Source organism: Ambystoma mexicanum, chromosome 5q, assembly GCF_040938575.1.
Source record: "Ambystoma mexicanum isolate Mex_15411 chromosome 5q, UKY_AmexF1_1, whole genome shotgun sequence".
Lineage (NCBI taxonomy): Eukaryota > Metazoa > Chordata > Amphibia > Caudata > Ambystomatidae > Ambystoma > Ambystoma mexicanum.
The window spans coordinates 950,131,202-950,155,677 of NC_090933.1; the positions used below are offsets into that span (position 1 = coordinate 950,131,202).

Sequence of the window (24,476 nt, forward strand, 5' to 3'; positions counted from 1 at the left end):
TACTCTTCACTCCAGCCATCGAGGAGTAACCGACACCTTCCGTCTTATACAAAGACAATTCTGGTGGCCAGGGATGAAGTCCAGTGTAGCTCAATACATCAAGACATGTGCTATTTGTAGTCAGAACAAGTACGATAATCAGAGGCCGGCGGGTCTGCTTCTACAACCTACGTTGCCAACCCGACCCTGGGAAGTTATTACCACTGACTTTATTGTTGAATTACCACCTTCCCGAGGATATACAACCATTATGGTAACCATTGACTTGTTCACTCATCTAGCTCATTTTACACCATTGTATAAACTACCATCTTTCTCGGAACTTGCTGGAATTTTCCTGGAACATATTTTTCGTCTTCATGGCCTTCCTTCCAAGATTATTTCGGATAGGGGACCCCAGTATATTTCACAATTCTGGTAACATCTCTGTCGTGTTCCGGGAATCCAACGTGCCCTTTCTTCAGGCTATCATCCACAAACCAATGGGGCAACGGAACGAGTAAATCAAACCCTGGAACAATATCTTTGTTGTTTTGCCACCAAGGTTCAAGACGATTGGTCTCTCCTTATACCCTTAGCCGAATTCTCCTACAATAACTCAGATCATTCAGCTCTCAAGATCAGCCCTTTCTATTGCAGTCAAGGTTATCACCCGTCTGTTTTACCATCAGTTCTTCCTGAATCTACTCCGTACCTACCCTTGACTCTTGGATTCAGACGCTGATCGATTTACAAAGAGAGGCAAAGGATCAGTTAGAACAGGCCCAGACTCGAACCAAAAGATATGCACACTCTAAGAGAAGACCATCACCTTCCTATTCAGTTGGCGATCAAGTCTGGTTAGCCTCGAAAATGTTACCTCGACATCTAAGACCAAACAAATTAGCTCCTCGCTATTATGGTCCATTTTCTATAAAGGAGGTCATCAATCCTGTATCCTTTCGACTTAAGCTTCCGGATTCCTGGAAAAAGATACATCCAGTCTTCCATACTTCCCTGTTGAAACCCTACGTTAGTTCTACTCGAAAACCCTTCAAACCCGCACCTGTGGTTGTGGACGACCAGTTGGAATATGAGGTCTCCAGGATATGTGATTCCAGGTATAGGAGGGGTCGACTACAATATCTGGTCGAGTGGAAAGGCTACCCCCCTAGCGAGAGAACATGGGAACCAGTTTCTAATTTAAAGACCCCTCGTTTGCTCAGAAGATTCCATCTTATTCACCCAGGCAAGCCTGGAGGAACCAGTCTTCGGAGGGGGCATGCTGTCATGACCCGGCGAAATTGCCCCTTCTGGACCTCATGGTCATTGTCACGAAGGGCTTGTACTCCTTCTTCCTCCCAACATGGCCGTACCAAGCTCCGTGCTACGCACTAGCTTTCACGTCGTGGCACGTACTATAAATTGGTCACGCCCCTGCGGGTCCGCGCGTCTCAACGCTATCTTCGGTAGTGACCCGACGTGTGCTTACTCTCTACATTGATTTCCTTGATCCTCTTGCTTCCTTCCTTGCCTTTATCCTGTTCCCGGATTTCCCCCCCTACTTACTCGTTCTACGCTAATCCTGGTTACCCTGGAACCTCGAACTTCCCGGAACTCTGAACGCGTCCTGCAACCTGACGAGGCTTGGGCGAGCCTATTCAAGACCCGATCCATCCACAGGAAGAGTTCTGCGCACGAACAAGGGAGATCCCGATCACAGGTGAGACGGGGGGAGATTTACGACAGCTTTAAAGTGCTTATTGTGGTTATCCTTGCAAAAATGTCTCATCAATTCCACCACAAATGTGTTAGTAGCCAACGTGCACAATTTCGCATATAGCATTGCTGATTTGTATTTGAATATATCTTTAGCCTATCTAAAATCACCTTCTAATAAAATGTATTCACAAGAAACTATCGAGGGTAATCTAAAAAAACATTTTAAAATGTTTCCTTCCAATTTGCACATTTCATTTACAAACTTACTAGCCCATATCTCGGCTCCATGCAATAAACTAAATATTATTTTACTAGCATATAGCAACAAGATTGCGTTTACAGATATTCCTCCTTGTTTCCCAATAAATGTACTAATTGCAACAGCATTTTTTAGGCATAGGAGTTTAGGTGCGGTCCAATGACATTTCCAAGACAGCTTAGAGTCTATAATTACCCCCAGATAGTGATAGCATTCAACTTTCTCGAGCATCTCCGAGTTCACTGACCATTTAAAATTGTTAGATCTACTTTGTTTTTTATTTCCCAGAAAGGCCATCACCTTTGTTTTTGGTATGTTTATTGTTAGCCCATTTTTGTCTGAGAATTGAGTCAGGCAATTTAATCTGTTTTGTAGCTTCTAGGTGTATAATCCAGCAGGACCAAATCGCCGGCATATCCTAGCCATGGGAGATATATCCTACCCATCTTCACTGCACTTCATTCGCTCATCGATCTCATTCATGCAATCGGCAAGGTAGAGATTGAACAGCGTAGTTGCTAATCTACAGCCTTGCTTCACTCCACATACTGTGGGAATAGCCTCAGATAAGCGTCCTTCACCATCCAAACATACTCTGATAGAAGTGTCAGAGTTCAATAGTTGAATCATCTGTAATAGCCCGGCTGGTATCCCCCCCATTTCCTCAATTTACTCCATAATTTCACTATTACCACCGTATCAAACGCGGCTGAGAAATCAATAAACACCATATACATTGGTAAATTGCGTAAATTCCAGGCACACTCAATTGCGGACACTAAATCAATTATATTATGAATGGTTGAGGATTTCGCACGAAATCCTGCTTGACAGATTGGCAAAAATCATATTTCCCTCTATCCATATATTTAAATCATCTAGGCGAACTTTCGCTGGAATATCCAGCATTGCTAGCATTCTATAATTTCTAGGGTCTTTCCATTCGCCTTTTTTGTGTATTGGTAAAATAATACTATCATGCCATGGAATCACCCCTTTCTTGCCAATCCAAACAAATAGTATGTTGAGTGCTTTAGCCCATGCTTCCGGAGCCATATGTAATAGAGCGTTACACAATCCGTCAGGGCCAGTGGCTCTCAAGGTTGGTAATTTCTCAATCATAGTTACTATAGATTTTTCCGTGAAGTTACTTACCCATTGCACCCACTCTTCCTTTAGTCTTTCTTTTTTACCCATCCCGGAACGAAGAGTATTTTCTTATGTGCGTGATCCAATTTTTTCTTCGTTAATCCTGGCTTGAGCTGCAATATTGAGCCATAGTTCACTTGCTTTATTTTTTTTGTAAGTTCATAGCCACTTCCTATGTTGTTTTTTAGCCATTTAATTTGATTAGTGGCATCATTCATCCTTAAGTCAACTATTAGTTTAATGGCTTCCCTAAGACCGCTTTTGGCTTTATTGATTTCATGTTGTACGAATTATGCTTACCATTGGAAAGGTTCCATCTTTCACTGTTACTGGAATACTTCCTTTTTTGGGAAGAGGCTTCTTTAATCTTATACAGTACCTTTTCATAATTCCCAATTATTTCACTATTGGTGGCAACTTGTTTTTTATCGATCATAGCCCCGAAATTTGATAGTTCTCTGATTGCAATGGCATTCACTTCTTCCAATTTCATGGGATTCCAGATTGTTCGATTTGCGGCGTTGTGTATTTCTATGTTTCCACCCATATGGTACTCAGCCTCCAATTGAGTGTTCCAGCATCACATACAATGGGAGATAGTCACTTTCCTGACGACTTCCCATCGCCATGTCTATAATGAAATTATTAGCCTTTTCATTTACAATGATGTAATCAATTGTTGTTAGGCTACATCCTCCTATTCTTGTGGCACTACGTTTAGCATCACCTTTAGTGTGACCATTGAGCATCATAATCAGTTGTTGGCTGACAATCAGCTTGCTCCAGGGTTTGCTATATTTGTTAGAGAGACCCGGATCTATTGGACCAGAGCCGCACTCTTTACTCATATGAGCATCAGGCAGAACAATCTTTGCATTAAAATCACCTGCAATTATAATGGGGAGATCTGCCTTACATTCTACTAGTATTTTTGTTAGGTTCTCGACATTTACTTTGTTCTGAATCCCATTAGTGGGGTTATGACATGCATTACTCACCTTAATAGCATTTCTGGTGATTGTATCTGCTTAGATTCACATGCTGTGCATATGGTCCGACATCCAGTGGTAACCGTGGAAAATTGCATCTTGTCTTTCGGGGACCGAAAGGGGACGTCGGCATAGGCGTGTCTGCAACACTATCCCTATTGTGACGTGTGTAGTACCCAAAATCCCTCACCTGCCGAGGTCCCTCCGATTGTATTTTTTCTGCCATGAGGGAGCCCAAGGCTATAGTGAGTGAGTACATAAAGAGAGGAAGTAGTAAGACGTCTATGTTCCTTCCACCCCGAGCGGGGAGGTAGGGAGGGCGCATGTCAATCTAAGCAGATACAATCATCAGAAATGCTATTACGGTGAGTAATGCATGTCTTCTGATGCTTGTTAATCTGCTTAGAATCACATGCTGTGCATAGACTAGCGGCAGTACCCGGAGTTGGAGGGGGTTGTGAGAAGGAACAGTAGAGAAAAGATGTCCTAGTACTGCTTGTCCCACCTGAGAATCAGACCTAGGATGAGTGTCTAGGCAATAATGTTTTGTAAAGGTGTGTACAGAACTTCAGGTTGCCGCTTTGAAAATGGACTCAAGAGGAACATTTGCAATGAATGCTATGGATGCCCCAGTGTCTCGAGTAGTGAGCTCTAGGCTTGAAGGGCAGTTCTCTCTTAGCAAGAGTGTAACATAGTGTGATGCATTTGACAATCCACCTTGAGATAGCTGATTTAGAGACAGGCTCCCCTTCTCTACCAGCTGCCACTGAAATGAATCGCTGTTTTGTCTTCCTTAGTGGTTTAGTTCTTTGCAGATAAAACATGACTGCCCTGCACACGTCTAGTGTGTGAAGGCTTCTTTCGGCCATGTTAGTAGGATTCTGGAAGAAAGTGGGAAGTTCGATTGACTGGTTCACATGGAACTACGAAATGAATTTAGGCGCAAACCCGGGATGTGTGCGCAGAACTACCTTATCTTTGTGGACTGTCACAAAGGGGTCTAAAAAAGAAAGAGCCTGTAGTTTGCTAACCCTTCTGATAGAAGTGATAGCCACTAGGAAGGCTGTCTTATAGGTCAGGTCTTTCAGACTTGCTTTATGCATAGGCTCGAAAGGAGCTCCCATGAGCCTGGTTAAAACCACATTTAGATCCCATCCAGGGGCTGGGTGAGAGATGGGTGGATAAATCCTCTTAACCCCTTCCATGAAGGCTTTAATCACTGGTATCTTCCACCACAATACCTTTTGCTGCGATGTGGTGTAGGCTGCAGAGCAGCCAGATGAACCTTTAGGGAATTGAAGGCTAACCCAGAGTCGAACAGGTGGGTTAGATACAACACAATGTGTGAGGGTGAGCAATCGATGGGATTGACACCCTTGGAATTGCACCACATGACAAAACGTTTCCATTTGCTGGCATAGCAATAACGTGTATTAGGTTTCCTCGCTACCCTGAGTATGTCCATGCATCTCTGAGGGGGTTGCAGGTGTCCAAACTCTATCATCTCAGGAGCCAGGCTGCTAAGTTCAGAGTTTGTGGGCATGGGTGTAGGGTCTCCCCCCCTGTCCCGAGACAACATGTTGTACGGGCAGGGCAACTTGATTGGTGGGGACAGGGACATTTCCATCAGGTGAGCGAACCAGGGTTGGCGGGCCCACATGGGGGCCACCAGTATCATGGTAACTGGTTCCTGGTGCATCTTGTGCACTATCTTGTTGAGATGGAGAGTCGGGGGAAAAGCGTAGACAAATTTCCCCGACCAAGTTATCCAGAGGCCGTTCCCCTTGGATCGGTTCTGGGGGTACCTAGAGGCGTAGTCTAGGCATTGGGTGCTCTCCTGAGTAGCGAACAGGTCGATCTCTGGGAAACCCCATTCTGCGAAGACGTTGGACACAGTGCAGTCGCCATTCGTATTATTCTGGCAGAGGAAAATCTCTGCCGAGTATGTCTGCCAGAAGATTGAGTTCCCCTGGAACATGTTGGGACAACAGAAACATCTTGTGTTTGAGAGCCCATATCCAAATGTTTTGGGACAGCTTGGATAGCCCTGGAGAGTGAGTGCCCCCCTGTTTGTTCAGGTAATACATTGCTGTAGTGCTGTTGGTAAGGATCAGCACTGTCTTGTTTGTTTGTTTTTATTACTTATATTGCGCACCAGACCCAGGGGTAACCGGGCGCATTTTATAAGACAACTCAAGGCTTAGTTACAGGATCAGATGGCAGTTAAGCAAACAGGAAACATATAAAGTGATAATATACAAAATGTACAGGAATAAACAACAGGCGAAAATGAGGATGCATGTATTTACAGTCCTAATCAGAAAACTCCTCGGGATTAAATAAGTCTAGGCAGTGGAAGATCTATTGTGTGTCTGCATTTTTGATCCACGTTATGAGGTTGTGTCGGAAAGTGAGGAAGGGTTGATCAGTCTTCAGGGTGGGTGGTAGGGAGTTCCAGAGTTGAGCTGCTTTCACCTGAAAGCTGCAGCCACCAACTTTAGTCAGTTTGACTCTAGATATAGATATGTTGTTGGAGTTAGCGGATCTGGTGAGTCTTGTTAGTTTTAATCGCGTGAAAATCACAGAGAGGTCCAGCTTTGATAACACGAGTGCTCTCGCGGGTATGATGCAGCTGTTGTTTGATAGGAAGGGTTTGCCTGCTCTTATCAATTTACAGGTGTAGGCGGTTGCAGAAGCCATCGCATTGACCTGCTTGTTGAAAGAGAGGGTGGAGTCCAGGTAGAAACCCAAAGTTTTTACCGCGTGGGCGGTTGTAATTAGGTTGTTGTCAATGTTAAAAGAGGAGTAGTTGGGGCCCAGTTTTTTGAGGGTGGGGGGTGTGCCCCGGATGATGATTTCAGTTTTGTCATCATTCAGGCATAGTCTGTGAGTGGGCATCCATGCCTGGATGATGAGATACACTCTGTTCACCAAGGCCAAATCCTTGTCTTAATCACCGGTAAGTGGTAGGAGAATCTGAGTATCATCTGCGTAATTAGTGTAGGTCCAGATCATCGAAAAGGGGCTTAGTGAAGATGTTGTAGAGTGTAGGAGAAACACAGGATCCCTGGGGCACACCACATGTGATGGGGATGGGGTCTGCTGCCGCAGTGGTGGAGAAAACTCTCATCGTCCTGTTATTGAGGAAGGATTGGATCCAGTTTGTGGCTTCTTCTGAAAAGTGCGCAGCTATATCCAAGTGTCTACAAAGGACCTTGTGGTCAACAAGGTCAAATGCAGCTGATAAGTCCAGGAGGAGGAGTAAGGCTGGTTTGCCTTGATCCCTTAGCTCATCAATTTGCGCCTTTAGGTCCAAGAGGGCTTCCCTTGCAGTTACATCTGAAAGGCTTTCAATGCTTTGAACACTGCTAATAGCTCCGGTAAGTTTATATGGTTGGACGCTACTTGAGGGGACCACACTCCGTGTGCTGTCTGCTGAAGCAGGTGAGCCCCCCACCCAGTGAGAGATGCGTCTGTCGTGAGAGTGGCTTCCACTGCAGGGGTGGTGAAGGTCTTCCCCTTCAAGAGGTTTTCTCTTGACCACCACTGCAGAGAGAGAACGAGGGCTGGCGAGACAACTACCAGATCTTCCCATTGTCCGCTGGCCTGACACCACTGGCTGTTGAGCCACTCTTGCATGGAACGCATGCACAACCACGCGTGGGGAACTAAGTATATACAGGACGCCATCATCCCTAGCAAACGCATGGCTTTGCGTACCATCACCTCCCAACTGGCTACATATTGAGGAATCTGAGAGAGCATGTTCTGAACCCTCTCTCTGGGAGGGGAAGGCAAGACCATCTTCCGTCCGAATTAGCGCTCCCAGAAATTGTTTTACTTGGCTAGGGACTAAACTGGATTTCTTTTTCGTCGATTGAAAAAAACCCAGGCTGAAGAGGAGATGTACTGTTTTTTTGGGTGTTCGAAAAACAAGCGTCGAACGAGTCCCCCGTAATGAGCCAGTCATCGAGGTAAGGGTAAACTGGGACTGATAGTCTGCGCGGGTGTGCTGCTGCCACTGCCAGGACTTTGGTAAACACCCTTGGTGCTGAGGCGATGCCGAAGGGGAGTACCTTGAATTGGTAGCGTTTGTCCAGGATCATGAACCTTCGGTATTTTCTATGCGCTGGCAACACTGAAATATGAAAGAATGCATCTTTCATGTCGAATGTTGCCATGAAGTTCCCCTGTTTCAGCAATGGGATCACCTCCTGCAGTGTTATCATGCAAAACTTCTGGGGTTTTGTAAACTTGTTCGCTGGGCGCAGATCTAGAACAGGACGCATGGTGAGATCCTTTTTGGGTACAAAGAAGTACACTGAATAAATACCCTGGTTTACCTGAAGAATAGGGACGGCTTCTATGGCGTCCTTTCCCAACAGCGCTTCCACCTCTTGGATCAGGATCTCCAGATGGTCTGGTGAAACGTGCCATGAGCGTGGTGGTCTGAACTGTGGAGGTCGGGTGAATTCCACGCAATAACCGTGGGCGACCGTCTTTAAGACCCACTGGTCGGGAGTTATCCCCTCCCATGCCTTGAGGAAAGATGTTAATCGCCCCCCGACCGGGGAGACATGGGAGGGGACCTGGACTTGGTGGTCATTTCTGTCCAGAGGCTGTGGCTCCTCTGGGATTGCGGCCTCTACTACCTTTGCTGCGTTTCTGACCCCTTGAGGGGTAGTAAGTGGGGCTTCCAGATGTTTGATTTGTGCTGAAGTTACCCATGCCGTAGTAGTTTTAAGCAGCACGGGCTTGTCCTCGAAAGGACCGCCGAGAGTTATTACCCTTCTGGGACGAGGGTTTCTGTGTAATTTGGTGCAGAGACCTTATAGTCTCATGCTCCTTCTTGGCTGTCTCCAACGCCTCATCCACTGCTTTCCCGAAGAGGTTAGTCTCCTCAATGGGTTTATTAATGAGGGAGGCCCGAGTCTCAGGTTTAAATCCCGATATACGCAGCCATGCGTGTCTTTTCAGAAGAGTCCCTTGTGCAAGAGACCTGCCTGCTGTTTCTGCAGTGTCCAGGGTGTTCTTCACCACATTCTGGTTAACAAGTCTTCCCTCCGCAACAATGGCGAGAAGCTTTGTCCTGGCGGGTTCAGGAACCTCCTGGAGGCCTTCCTGGAGCAAGTTCCATTGGGCATCCGCATAGCTTGCTAAAATCGTAGTATTATTAGCAACCCAAATGAAGTATGCAGCTGCTGATGTGACACGTTTGCCCAGGGCATACAACCTTTTAGACTCCTTGTCCGGTGGGGATTCTCCCATGGCAAGGGGTACCCCTGCACTCTTTCGAGCGGTAGTCACTACCAGTGAGTTTGGGATGGCGTGCCCTTTTATATACAGAGGGTCGGAGGGAGAAGGCCGAAATAATTATTCGACTCTCGGGTTCACAGCCTGTGTCTGAGCAAGTGTGACCAACGAGGGAGCTGTCCAAGGGTCTTGACCGTCCTGCTGGTTTTCCTCCCAGTTGTCTGTTGTATGCTGTTGATCTTCCTCATAATTTTCTAGAAAAGAAGCTTCCTCTTCTTCATTATAGATGTCTCTATATGTGTCCATATGGACCACGTCTTCTTGTTGGAAAACGTGAGACTGGACCTTGCATTTGGGGGTTCGGGTCTACCCGAGCCCTTTTCGGGGGAGGATGATCAGGAGAACCCATAATCTGCTGCAGCCGATCCATATAACCCTCAAACTTTTCTGTAGTCCATTTAGAGGACCAAAACGGGCCTACGCGAGGAGAAATGACTTTCTCTGCACGGTGGCATCAATAAGGAACCTCTCGGGGTGTCGGAGAGAGGCTCTTGGCTATCTACGTAAGTGTCATCGGAATCGGGGCCCAAATCCACCGAAATCTTTTCCGCGGCTTGGCCCATCACTTTAGGTGGAACTGGAATAAGGCCCACCGCCGCTGCAATTCTTCCGATGCTACTTTGGATAGTCACCGAATCGTCGTGAGACAAAGGCTCTGATGATTTGTCGGCAGTAGAAATATCGTCCGTGGCACCAGGAGGCCTAGCGGTCGGTTTTCCGGGTAGAGGCCTAGCTGTAGTTTTCAGGCCTACTGAGGCCTTGGAAATCGTCGAAGCGTCGGGCTCCCCAACTTCGACGCGTGTAGATTTAGGAGTAGCGCCCTTGGTTTGTGTTGATTGCCCAGTCGCAATACGCTGCTACGGATGCGGGGAAGGCTTTGGATCTGAACGATCCGAGGGAAACGGCAAAGTTTTCGGCAGCCCCGTAGGCATTTTCGCTTTTTTCGACGAAGGCGTCGAAATTGCCGTAGGGGTTGTGTGCTTAGTGCAATGCGCTTGTACGCGCCTGTCGCCGGATGTAGTCCCTGTAGCAAGTCCAGAGTCGAGCCTGGAAGGGTCGGGGACGGGCGTGGCGGACCTAGAAGTGTCCGCCTCCAGGTCTATAACATCCGCGTTGGACATTTGGTCATCCAAAGTACCCCTGTCACTTTCGGCTGGCGTGGCGGTGAGGGAGGCTCCACACGTGACATGCCGTACGAGGCCCACCGCTTCACATGGCGTTCCTTAAGGGTCTTGGGCCAAAGGAGTTTGCAAGCCGCACACCGTTCTCGTCGTGCTCTAGGGGTAGACAGGCGTTATACGTCCTGTGTTCGCCCTTCCAAGGATATCTGACCCTACACTTAGGGCAGAATCTAAAAGGAGTCTTTTCCATAGCAAAAGGGAAGGATGACCAGACCAAAAAGGAAAAGAGGGGAAAGGAGGATAGACATACTAAACAATATGGCCACCCCGACCCCACTCTCCCTACTGTATAGGTCGGCCAGAGGGCCCGACCACGTGGAAAAATCCGTCCGCCGGATCTTAGGCGCCGAAATCCACAGCCGTAGACGATTCCCCCGTATTCTTCGTCGAAGATGTTCTTATTGGCGAAGTGACTTAACAGGGAATAAACCGACAATTTGGGAAGATAAACAATGCCTCTAGTAAGAGCTCCGCTATAGGGCGACCAGTTAACTGGGCAGAAAAAAACAATCTGAGGGACCTCGGCGCGTGAGGGATTTTGGGTACTACACACGTCACGATAGGGATAGTGTTACATACATGCCTATGCCGACGTCCCCTTTCGGTCCCCGAAAGACAAGATGCAATACTCCGCGGTTACCACTGGATGTCGGACCATATGCACAGCAAGTGATTCTAAGCAGATTAACAAGCATCAGAAATGTATTTATGAGCAACAGAGTTGGGCACCAGGGCGTGTTAGTTTTAACAATCACCCCCAGCATCATCTCATTAGACCATCCAGTTTTAACACCGGTCCACGATGTTTGATAGCTGTTAGAAGTCCAGCCTTTGGTCGTCCTCTGGGCCCTTTAGAAGCCAGGCTTTGTATACAACACCATCCATCTATATCACAAGTTTTATATAGCCATGTCTCCTGCAGAATGACAGTACAAAAGGAATTCATATGTGCTAGCAGCCCACCTTCTTTTTCATAGTGCATTTTGCCTCTATTGTTCCATGAGATCATCATATTGACGTTATCAGGAGCATTGTTCTAATCTTGACTTAAATTCTATTGGTAACCATTGCCAGTAACCTACCTGTTCGCTGTTAGACACATCTTGACCCATTATGTTACCATTTTATTTTTCTGGCTTGCATTCCAATGTTAGCACCATCTTGTCTCAACAAATCTTTTTTGCAACCTGCTGAAATCAGTATTTGTAATCTCTGTTTAATCTCTTGCATGTAGGCCTGAATATCCTGATGAAGGGAAACCGCAGACGCTAGATATCCCCCTTCGTGGCGGGAGCCTTATTATCCTGGTCCAGTCTGGGGATAGGAGAGGCCGACAAGCCGGCTGGGGGCACCACAGAGGCCTGAAGCATAGTGTTAATCGAAGGGGACCTTGCGCCGGATTTAGCTTTGGATGGACTCATCCTCCGTCCTTGTGAGCCACAATCCCAAAGGGAAACACACAGTGAGGGAGAGATGGGCGATGCTGGTTCAGGCCGTGGATTAATCCTTGCAGATTAATCCTTGCAGATTAATCCTTGCAGTGTAAGAAGGGACCCACGCAGATTGATTTAACTCAAAAGGACCTATACGTCAAGGTTCAAGCTAGTATAGAAAGGGAGTCTCAATAGCCACAGCCCCATCAGTGGAAGCATTCCTCTCTTTGAATTTCCCCTGTGATGCCCCTCCCACTATCAATACCTCTTTGGGCTTGTGCACATCTAAGCCCCTCTGACCTTACGGGGGCAGATGGGGAAGCTGCGGGAGGCCTAGTAAGGAGAAACACGTCAGGCTGCCGCAGATGAGGATGACGGTCCCCAGGGCCAGCTGAAGGACCAAGCGGCGCAGGACAGTCCTGGTGTAATACGCGGTTCGCTGAGGGAAGCAGATGAAGGAAAGCAGGGGAGGGAAGGCAAGTCCAGGGCACGCTCCTGAGAACTCAATTCAGGAGAATAGACCAAGCCACCCAGTGTTGCCGATACACTATGACACTCTCCTCAGGCCCCTACCTTACATCTCGTTCCTGGCCATTAAGCAGGACCAGCAGCAGTCATGCAGCGATCCACAGTAATAAAAGGCTGAGGGGAGCCAGAGCAGAATCCTGAGCCCCGGAGGGCGAAAGTGAGCAAACCTACACTCCGGGCCGCCCCCGGGAGGGCCGCTGCAGTAAGGAATGCAATAATGATCCAGCACCGCACAGCCAGGTCACGTAAGGGAAGCCTCAAATCCACATGGCGGCGGTCATCTAAGAGCCAGGCCGGATGCTTGGAGGCCCAAAATGAAGTCGGAAAGCTCATGGCAGCAGCTGGCCTCTGCCAAGCAGGAGCAGCTAAAAGATCCCACAGCACTAAGGAAGCTCCACTGAGTCTAGAATGAATAATATAAGGCAGGATTCATTACAGAGTGCTGCGGAACTCGGGTGATTCACGTCTTCATTGGGCTCCAGCCAAGCCACGCCCCCAAGAACTGCTTTCCTCCTTACATATGCAGAACATTGTGCAAACTTGGTCCTAACGTTTGCATGCAAAACTGGAGAATGGGGGGAACTGGTTAAGAAAGGGAGGCAATTTTTATGGAGTAAATGGATGGAATTGGAAAATTTGAGCCCATTGCATAAAGCACCAGTGTTCAGTAATTACACTGACTTGGTTGGCCAGGAAAACCATTCTCTCATCGGGCGCCAGCAACATGGGACTTTGAGTAGTCCTCATACAGATGATGACTAGAGCAAACATAAAAGAAATATTCACAAATGGTACAGCGTGTATTATTAGCATATGTTGGTATTAAAAAGGAAATGCGTGGAGTCTAGTGGGCTATTGATAAATTAAGGTTGATTGTGTGGTGTGTCTAATTTCAGGTGAAGGCAGACCATTGTACATGTTGCGACTTCTGTTGGCCAGGTCAATATATTCAAGCTGGCAGAGAGGCGAGAGACAGCATCCTATGTCAAATAGTGACAAAGGAAAACTTAACGCATAGCCTGCCTAATGTGTGAAAGTTAACAAGTAAAAAATGGGATACATTGGATATTGTGGAACCCGTTAGGAGTGCAAGTACTGGGAAATAGTGTATAAAGCTAAGAGACCACTTCTCCATGTGGAAAGCAATTACATTTACCCCTCAAATCCACAATGAGGATGTGATCACGTTTATGGAGCAAATATTATCAAGAAAAGGATTTGCATCCATTATCATCACAGATAATTGGGTAACACTGCAGTCAAGGGAGACTGAGGTGTCGGAGGAGTTAGAAGAGTGCTGTTGAGAAACCAATGACCGCACAATGTTTTACGGCACATTCAACTAAGGAGGAAATGCTTTTTGAAATACGTAGAGAGCATCAGTGAGATTACATCCATCTTGGTTGGGACGTGCAACAATGTCCAATGGAACGGGCAAGAATATCCATTAAGCCTGTATCCGATATAACTGAAAACAGACTATATATGAGAACTTAAGGCGGTAAAAGATGTGAAGGCAGATTTGAAAGATTGTGTAAGGATAAAATAGCCTCCTGAAGTATGTGGGTTGTAGCATGTCCCCACCCTTGCTAGTCAGGGAGAAACTCCAAGCTGTAAAAGCATCGGATGACAGGGCTTGGAATTGTGGCAGGGTTGTGAGAAGTCAAATTGCTGCCAGAAGACAAAATCATATCAAACACATTCAAGGTGCCCCACTGGGTCACAAAAAACGAATTACTGCCCCACGTGGACTGGTTGTAGAATAGAGACCCAAGTACCACCAGGTGCTACTTTTGGCTCCCCAGGACAAATGATGCCAAACAAGCATACCTATGTGAATTAAATCTGTGCTTCTGTGTATAAATAATGGACTAGTGATAGGTTTACATCTTATGTGGAAGTTAGATTTGCAGAATGCCATGTACTAGCTCCTGGTTCCCCAGTAGTAGCTCCTGGTTATTGGTTAATGATGGTAACCCAGGGGCAGCTTTTAGCTCCTGTTTATCAAATCTTAATTTTGATGTCTGCATTCCCAGCATTTTTACTAACGATGGTGCTAAGTCCGCATTCCAAAACTAATTCCAACTGACCCTACCACTATTCTAAACAAACTAAGATCAGGAGAATGACTCCATTCTCCTGATTATTGTTTCTTGCAGTTATCTTCTTTCTTTTTCTTGTTAACATGCAATTCTTAAAAATAGTCTCTTGTTACTTTATCAATTCATGCAGTTCTCTCAAGATATTGTTGCTTTTCTCTCCTCTTTAGAGTAGAGATGTCATTCTTTAACCCTTGTTGAACCTTTGGATCTGGGTTAATAGGCTTTGAGTAACCTTGGAAAGTGTATTTCCCTGTGTGAGTCTTACCTCTCTGGACAATTATAGTTCAGCTCTTTCCAGCCTGGTCTCTTTTGTACATTATTTGTCTTAGTGAACTGAAAGACCGAGAAACCCCTAGGTTCTCTCTGCTAGATTTCATGCTTTCCTTGTTGAATAAATGGGATAGTTTTCCCTCTTCCCAGGGTCGTGATTCTTGAGCACTATTGGTTTTCCTCTCACGGTCTTCTGAGATTCTCTTTCTCACATTAATACAGTTCAAGTTCATTAGCTTTGGTTTCAAGTGTTCGTCACTTATGCTGGGACGAGTGTCCAGGATTACATAAAGAGTCTTTTTAAGCCTCCTGGTCTTCCCGTTCTCCCAGTTACATTCACTGTTCCATGGGATTTTCTCCAGGGCCTTTATTGGCATGGGACCTTCTCTTTGGTTCCTCTGCAAAGTCGGTTTAGTTTCACCGCCACCCCATTCTTGCGGTTCGCTTTCTCCTTCATGGGGTCTCTGTACCTCCATGGGTAACCGGACCATTTGCTGCAGCTTGTGCTTGGTGATGTTGGCGTAGTTGAATGGGTAGTCTACACACTGCAAACTACTCATGGTTACGCCACCACCAAGCTTTGGGCTCCCGTAGCCCCAGTTTCTCCCTTCTCATTCCAGCGTCTCCTTCTGCCATTCAGAGCTGGCCTGCTTGTCGCAGGCTCCCAGTCGCTCTTTCGCTCCACGTCTGCCAAGTGCTATGCGTCCAGAGGGTCTCCCCTGCCTGCGTTCCTGCCTATGTTCCTTTTTCTCGCCTACATTAGGCATGTACTCCTTCAATGCATTAGTCTCAGTTAATGGGAGGTCCTCATTTAAAGTGCCAATTTCCTTTTTTTCCTTATAAAGGTGTACGTTTTCTCTTCAGTCCAATTTCATTCATCATAGTTGCCATTAACATGAAACAATACAGTGGGTGGCTTGCATGCAGAACTATGATGTTGGATAGAACCTAAGGAGAGTGCATCTGCAGGAATGAGAAGCAGTTAACAGGTCAGGGGCCAAGCTGGGAGTCTGGTTGTATATGCTTAACTTTATACTGTGTCAATCAAACAGCTATACATTCGAGGTATGCCCACCTATCATTACACAGTTGCATTACATTAGTAAAATCTACTCAAGTACTTGCAGATAGACCTCACAAGTAACCCAGTAGGAGTTACAGTGGATGCAACTAACCATGCAGTTTGCAGATAAAATTGCAACATAATAAATAATGCAAGCATTAAAGTATTTTGTTCATTAGCTTCATTGAACTGACAGACTACACTGTGGTAGAATTAAGTACTTGATGGCAGCATAACTAGGCAAAGAGAACATAAGAGTAGCCTTGAGCAAAAGCGTGGGCTCTATGTTTCATCTTTCACTTGATTATCAGAGTACAAAACATGACAATTTAATGGATATAAAAGCAGTAAAAATATGCACAATCAGGGGCTCATCACTAATGCAACAATCGAGGCCTAAAAAGAGTGGAGAGTAAATTGCAAATAGTGGAGCATGCATGGTGTGTACTTGAAACCACTTCCTTTTTGCTTACCCTTATGATTGGGAACCTGCATATATCAGGACACAAAATAGAAGTATAAAACAAAACATTAAAATATAAAACAAGAGGACTGTACCTTGTACAATCCAGGTATACCCTCACTCCTGTATATCTTCACAAGAGCATCTACCATGCCCTTATATTGACGTTTTGATGGGTCCATACCAGCATCATACTGAAGAACAAGCCGAGTCTTTGTAACCCAGATGGGGTTTGTGAGACAGAGAGTCATAGCACCTAACAACAAAGAAAATATAATTTAGCTAATATTTGTGCACTTACGTTATAAATGTGGGAATTAAATTGCTATGTCGGACAGATACTCTCTCATGCAACACAATCTGTGGAGGAAGTCTATAATGTCTTAAGAATGGGATCGTTTTTAAAAAAGATTAATTTGGAGAAGATGGAATACTTGCCTTCTTGGATGGCAGCTAGCTGTTCACAGCGGGACAACACAAACCTCTTCTTTAAACAAGGCGAAGTACGCATGCAGCGACACTGAAGACTTTCCCCACTTACTTCTTCTCTTTGGAGGTTATCACTAAGTGATGTGATATCATTCATTCAAACATTTGCCATAAGAGTAAGACATACAAGCTATCTTAAATAGGTCAGGCTTGGCCTTAAAGGAATTCTCTGAACACTAAATGTTTGATCAGCTATTCATCGCTTAGTTCTCAAGTCGCAAGGTTATGGTAGTATTGTGCATTATGTTCTGGTCTGTGTTCCTTCACTGCTTCTTGCATTTTTAGGAGGTGAATCATTACTCTGAGATCCAGGTAATATTACGTATTTATTTCTGTTTCATTGATGTTAAATTAGTATGCTCATGCAGCAAGCCATACTGTAGAACATTTTGGGGAGGCTGTAACAAGAGAGAAACAAGTGCTCTTGTTTTTCAGGATAGGTGGTAGGTTTAGCATGGGAAGCAAAGTTGGCCCTTGGGATATCCCGAGGCAGGTGCAGAAAGGTACGTTTGAAGGAGAGAGTTGCAAGGTGTCAGAAATGTGAGACAGGCAACTTGGTTCAGAGTTTTCACAAGATGCCATTTTATTTATGATAAATGCCTCACTAGCCCCAACCTAACAAGAATGTCCTTACCTATTAAAGTAACTAAAGGAAAAACTCTACTAAAGGAATCTGTCCCTCACACTTCAGCAAACATCAAAATAGTAAAGGAAATGCATGGCAATTCAAATACGATATAAATAACAATTTGAGTTCAACTTAGACTCAAGAACTGTATATCCTTGTAACCTGTGTCATTTTCCCCATCCCCAGATTCAAAGTAGGATTTTTACTTAACAATTCTAATAATCAAGTTCCTGCTTGTAACCAAGTTTGTATCACAGGTTCTGTTGATTACAAAAGTTCTCCACTTCAATTTTAACCAATAGTTCCATTTGTAGACAAGTCTTTGTCTTTTCCACTTATCGCAAAGGTTCAACAAACTTCTTCTTGAAAAACAAAATACTTATTCAATCAAATAAAGTCTGTCAGGATGATCTCACAACAGTTCATGAAACACTTTAGTGATCTCTGCCACTTCTTATTCAACCTCAAAACCTTCCATCACAATGCAGTACTTCATATGACTTCTTCCTGGTCCACTAACCTGCCATGATTACCACTGCAAGATCCCTATCCTGGTATACCCGCCTGCCAGGACACAACACATACAAGTACTCTGTGGTGAGGTCTACTTCAAAAAATTAGAAAAGACTTAACTTTCAACAGCTTTGACATTTACAACTTCTTTTCAGGAAAACATTACATTGATGTAGTTCATTCCACTCAACTTTGCCATAGGCAACGCAGGTTGTGCTTCACTCCCCCCTGAATACTTTATGTCAGGAGGGCACCTCTCCTGCCACTTCTTTTTTCCTCACTTGTATATCAGCAAAATATTGGCAATACTTCCTTCTTACTCCTGATTCTGTTTCGCTTAGGCAATGCTGGTTTTTATTCTGTTTGACCACTGCCTAGTACCTTTGTCTGGCAACAACAGTTACAATCTTCCTGCAACAATGTTCTCTTATTGTTCAACCAATAAGAATGATATGCTCTGTAAATTACTGCCTCCTTTTTACTTTGGCAATGTGGTTTGTAATTAAACGGCTTTTGGCAATACTGTTTCTGATTAGCTTGCGTTTGTATTGCCCTCTCTTTGCTTTGGTAAATGGGCTGACTTTTAGAACAGAGCGTACCGGGATTACCTTTCCCTGGTAAACTCACCGGCTCTGCTATACGTGTCCGTGCGAACCGTTGACACAGCTCACTCTGCTTATTCCTCTGCTTCCGACTGCTCAGCAAACTGCTCTCAGCGTTCTGCACCCGTCCCAAACAGGAAAGGAGCTTTCCTCGCTCCTCATGGCCAACGGTGCTCACCAGCCACCGTGACACTGCACGCCAGTAGGAGAGCCCGTCTCTCCCAAAGGAAAGCTTTCTGCAATGCTGCTTTCCGCTGTGCGCAATCTCTGCAAGTTAATTTCAGAATCTGGGGGACCCTCTCAGGACCATCATCCGCTTCACCAACAGCAGTGGTTCCAGCGTCTCCTCTCTTCTCCCACTCCTGCAACTGTTGGTTTGTGCAACCCCCACCCTCTTGTTCTAATGGTCCGCACCCGAGGGAGACAGACACAAACAAGATACAAGCCAACTACCCCTGTCTCAATCCGCTATGTACCGGGCATGCCTCTACAAAAGCAGTAGGTTGCTAAATTAGTCCCAACATGAATAGTGCAAATAGACAGTTGAATGAAAATATGAAAAATGTCAAATTGAGTAGATATATATATATATATATATATGCCACTTACTAAACCCACTATTTGATATAATATATTTTTTATTTTATGCATATGTGCCTTGTGGAAAGCGCACATTTTCTTTCAATCATTTTCTAGTTTAAAAGTCTAAAAAAGTAAAAATGCATTTGGTGTTTGAATAAAATGTGTTTTAAAAGTATATTTAGGATCTGGACAGGATATATATGTTGGGACTAATTTAGCAACCAACTGCTTTTGTAGAAGCCTGCCCAGTACATAGCGAATTGAGACAAGGGTAGTTGACTTGTATCTTGTTTGTGTCTGTTTTACTTTCCCTACACAAGCTGAACCCCCCTTTGACAAAAAAATTGGGAAAATACCCATATGATTCCATGCACCTGAGGGACCCTTATATATTCAAAGGTCCCATTCTGGTGTGGGTCATTACAACCACTAGACTGCATCTAGCAGATTAGTCCCTCTTTCTTGTCACAGTACTTAGGGCATTGCGGGACTTGCGTCCCCAATGTGATTTGCATTTCTTTCTTCCACAGGAAACACTATAGTATTATGGATTTTACTCTGTTTATCGAATGAACGATTAGAAAAAGGTTTTATAAAGGATTAGATGTTTGATCATATTGAAGGGATATATATATATATATAAATATATATATATATGCATATATATGGATAAACCAATTTGGCTAAAAGATGGCGCTCTCCCTCATTCAGTGGCTGGTGCTAGAAAAACGAATTTAGCCAAATCCGTATATGTAGGGAAAACACACAGGCCCCTGAACGGTTGTAGCACTTCAAAAAACCGCTCAGGTAGGCATATGCAAAAAAATATTCCAGCACACAAGACTTTAGCTATTCTAAAATGTCATTTTATTTAGGCATAATACAGCACATTACAAAAACAGGGAGTAAGTAATACATCCCTGTGACAGACACGAGGTGCCACAAAGCACTCACCCCACGGGTGGATGTAAAGTCACGCGTTCCGCCTGAATGCTCAGGCTTCCTCAGACCTTCTAAAATCCAAATGCGGCTAACACATCATGGAATAAAAAACCACTAAGCAATTCCAGAGCACTTCCGTGCGTTACGCATCACGTGCCTGTATGGGAGTCATGTGACTACTAGTAGAATAGGAGAAGTAATCTCTCTAACACAATGACCTCCATATTGGAATGGTCAAGCGTCTATATGGTCAATATATATAAAGGCATAGTTACCGAAGCATATCTAAATAGACATACTGGGACCATTGATAGGCTACTACAATGCAAATTGCACGGAGGAGTTGCTCGGAACTGCTTCTAATTAAAACATTGTCAATATAATTGGATGTGTAACATCTACGCACAAGTGTGCTCATATATCCTTCAGATGACTAACAGTGGCTCAAAATGGCCACTACTAGACATCCGCCCCCCCAATAGGGTGAGTGCTCCTAAGCCAGGAGACTGCGAACTGAGCATCAGAAAAATCCTGGATATTAGGGTCAATGCCCTATTATGTTATGTATATGCAAAAAATTATTATCATTGTGTTCCAGGCAAGTGCCTGTGATCTAAATGAAGACCAGCTGCAAGTTAATAAGACATGTACTCATATCTAACAAAGTGCAAGTGAACAATCAGCCTTTCCTATGTCAATACCTCAGTGCAAACAACAGCAATTCAATTTTGACTACTATAAAATGGATATTATAGATGTTTCTATTTAGAAAAAACTGCTAAAAATAGATAAAGCATGTAAACATTTCTTATAAGGTGCGAGTTAGCAAACAACATTTCCTATGTCGGTACCCCAGTGCAAAACCATAACTGCTCAATATGGACACTTCTTACATGGTGCAAAATAGCAAACAATATTTCCTATATCAATACCTCAGTGCAAATCAATAGCAGCTCAAAATAGATGAGAAGTTATAAAATGGCGAATATAGATGTTCCTATTCATATCTCTACCAACATGTGAATAACAATTCCTCCATATGATCACAGTTGAATAAAGTGCAGTGCAATGAATAAAACCACTACTATTCATGATATAGAAACAACAAGTCCTCTGTAGAAATTTCATTGCTCATGCAAAGAGTATAGTGATGCTGTAAAACAAATGAGAATATAAAACGATATAAAATATCTTCTTGATGTTAGCCTGTTCATGATTGCAAAAACACATATAATTCAGCATCCATATTCAGTCCTTTAGGTTTCAAGGTGTCAAATTTACATATGAGTGTGGCTTCCAACTGCCTCAATTTCAATTCACGGTTACCCAGTCTTTTATTGGGAGGTACATGTGCCAACCCCGTGAAAGATAAAAATTGAACATCACCATTATGCTTTTCCTGAAAATGACTCGTCAAAGGGTATGTTAGATCACCATTTTTTATGGCTCTATAATGTTGAAAGATCCTCATCTTCAGGGGACCAATTGTAGAGCCTATATAGTGAAGACCACAGGCACAAGTGATGGCATATACGACATATTTGGTGATGCAGGAAATTCTATGTTTGTATTTCCAACATTCACCATTGGCACTCCTAAAAGGAACCATCGATACATGTTTACACAATTTACAATGGGCACATTTGAAAAAACCAAAACTATTCCCTTGAATCATATGTGTATTAGGTACTGGCCTGGTTTTAACCATACTAGGAGATAACATAGTTTTGAGAGTAGGAGCCTTTCGATAAGTAACCTGAGGGAAGTCGTCCAACACCGACCTAAGATGAGGATCTGTGAGCAACACCTTCCAGTGTTTCTTCATAATCATTTTTATTTCTTTAGCATGATTATTAAACCCTGTGATAAGTCTAATTTTACTATCTTTAACTTTAGTTTTTCTATTCAACAGGGATTCTCTCGTGAGTGAGGCTGCTTTAGTAAAACTTCTAGAGATGGCGTTCTTGTCATAGCCTCGTCTAACAAATCTGTGACCAATATTTCTAGCTTCACTCATATAATCATTGTTATTACTACAGGCTCTTTTAGCTCGCAAAAATTCTCCATAAGGGATGGAGTCAATTAGAACTTTCGGGTGATAACTCTTGGCGTGGAGAGTGGAATTAGAACTGGTGGGTTTTCTGTATAATTTAGACGTCAACTTCTCATTTACTACCTGGAATTCTACATCCAGAAATACCAGATTCTGTTGGCTGATGACTACCGTTAATTCTAAATTTAACTATACTACTATATATATGATACATTACTCACCGTAATCGTATTTCTGATGCTTGTATCTGCTTAGATTCACATGCTGTGCATAGGCCGACATCTAGTGGAAGCTGCGTAGTATTACACTTTGTTTTTCGAAACTCGAAAATGGGCGTCGACACAGGGCGTGCCAGTAATACTATCCCTAGTGTGACGTCCACTGTACCCATGATCCCTCACGTGTCTAGGACCCTCAGATTGTATTTTTTCTGACATGAGGTAGCATGAGGAGTAGCGGGAGTACAGATGATCTAAGCAGATAGAAGATAGATAAGATAAGACTACAAGCATCCATGCGCCTTCTCTCAGAGGGGAGGAAGGGTGGGTCGCATGTGAATCTAAGCAGATACAAGCATCAGAAATACGATTACGGTGAGTAATGTATCCCTTCTGAGGCTTGTGGAAACTGCTTAGATCACATGCTGTGCATAGATTAGCGAGCAGTGTCCCACTTGAGTATCTATCTTGGAATGGGTGTCAATGCAGTAGTGCTGAGTAAAAGTGTGAATAGAGCTCCAAGTAGCTGCTTTGCAAATGGTGTCAAGGGGAACATTCGCAATGAAAGCCAGAGTGGCCCCAATGCCTCTAGTCGAGTGGGCTCTGGGCGTAAAAGGCAAAGTTTGTCAGAAAGAGAGTAACACAACAGGATACAGTTGACAATCCACTTGGAGATGGCACCCTTAGAGATGCAATCTCCCTCTTTGCCTGTGGCTACAGAGACAAACAGTTTATCTGTTTTCCTAAGCGGTCTGGTCTTGTTTACGTAGTAAAGGACCGCCCTACGCACATCTAGGGTGTGTAGTTTAACCTCAGCCGAGCTTTGTGGCTTTTGGAAGAAAGCCGGAAGCTCGATAGACTGGTTTACATGGAATTTAGAAATAAACTTAGGTGAGAACCTAGGGTGTGTCTGTAAAACCAGCTTATCCTTATGAATAGTAAAGAAAGGATCCTGCACTGACAGAGCCTGAATTTCACTGACAATTCTTATGGATGTAATGGCTACTAAGAAGGCAGTCTTATAGGTGAGGTGTTTGAGACTTGTCTTATGCATGGGCTCGAAAGGGGGGCCCCATGAGTTTAGATAGCACCACATTCAGGTCCGATCCTGGTGGTGGGTTAGATATAGGAGGATGAAGTCTCTTTACTCCCTCCATGAAGGCTTTAACCACTGGTACCTTCCACCACGACACTTTGCTATGTGAGGTGGTGTACGCTGACAGTGCTGCCAGGTGTACCTTTAGTGAGCTGAAAACCAACCCTGCGTCCAGCAGGTGGAGCATGTATGTTACGATTGTGGAAGGAGTGCAATCAACTGGGTTGATTTGTTTATTCTGGCACCAGATAACGAATCTCTTCCATTTGTCGAAGTAGCAATGCCTCGTGTTCGGGTTCCTAGACTCTTTTAGGATGTCCATACACCTCTGTGGTAAATTGAGATGTCCAAACTCTATGACCTCAGGAGCCATGCTGCTAGGTTCATGGAGTTGGGTAGAGGATGCACCTTCTGACCTTGGTGCTGGGACAAAAGATTGTACCAGCCCGGGAGTTTGATGGGATCGCACACCGAAAGTCTGCGTAGGTGTGGAAACCACGGTTGCCTCGCCCACATGGGAGCAACTAGGACGAGCGTCATCGACTCTCTGTTCATCTTGTTCACCACTTTCCTGATGAGAGGAGTTGGTGGAAAAGCGTACGCAAACATCCCTGACCAGTTCATCCACAGGGCGTTCCCCAGGGAGTCTGGTTGGGGAAACCTGGATGCGAACCCTGGGCACTGTCTGTTTTCGCTTGTGGCGAATAGGTCTATAATGGGGAAACTCCACTGAGAGAAGAGATCTTCTACGATTTCTGTGTAGACACCATTCGTGTTCCTCCGGACGGGGATCTCTGCTCAAAGCATACGCTAGAGAATTGAGATCCCCTGGAACATGTTGAGATGACAGAAAGATGTTCCGTCTGAGTGCCCATATCCAAATTTTCTGGGCAAGTCTGGAC

General features: G+C 44.5%; 1 protein-coding gene across 1 annotated transcript in view; it reads right to left on the reverse strand.

The window, feature by feature from the left end:
• Positions 1 to 24,476, reverse strand: part of SLC25A32 (solute carrier family 25 member 32) — a 259,881-nt gene that overhangs the window by 157,025 nt on the left and 78,380 nt on the right. Inside the window, exon 4 of the mRNA XM_069621468.1 lies at positions 16,547 to 16,707. Coding sequence (XP_069477569.1) covers positions 16,547 to 16,707 — 161 coding nt within the window. The remainder of the gene's footprint in view (positions 1 to 16,546; positions 16,708 to 24,476) is intronic.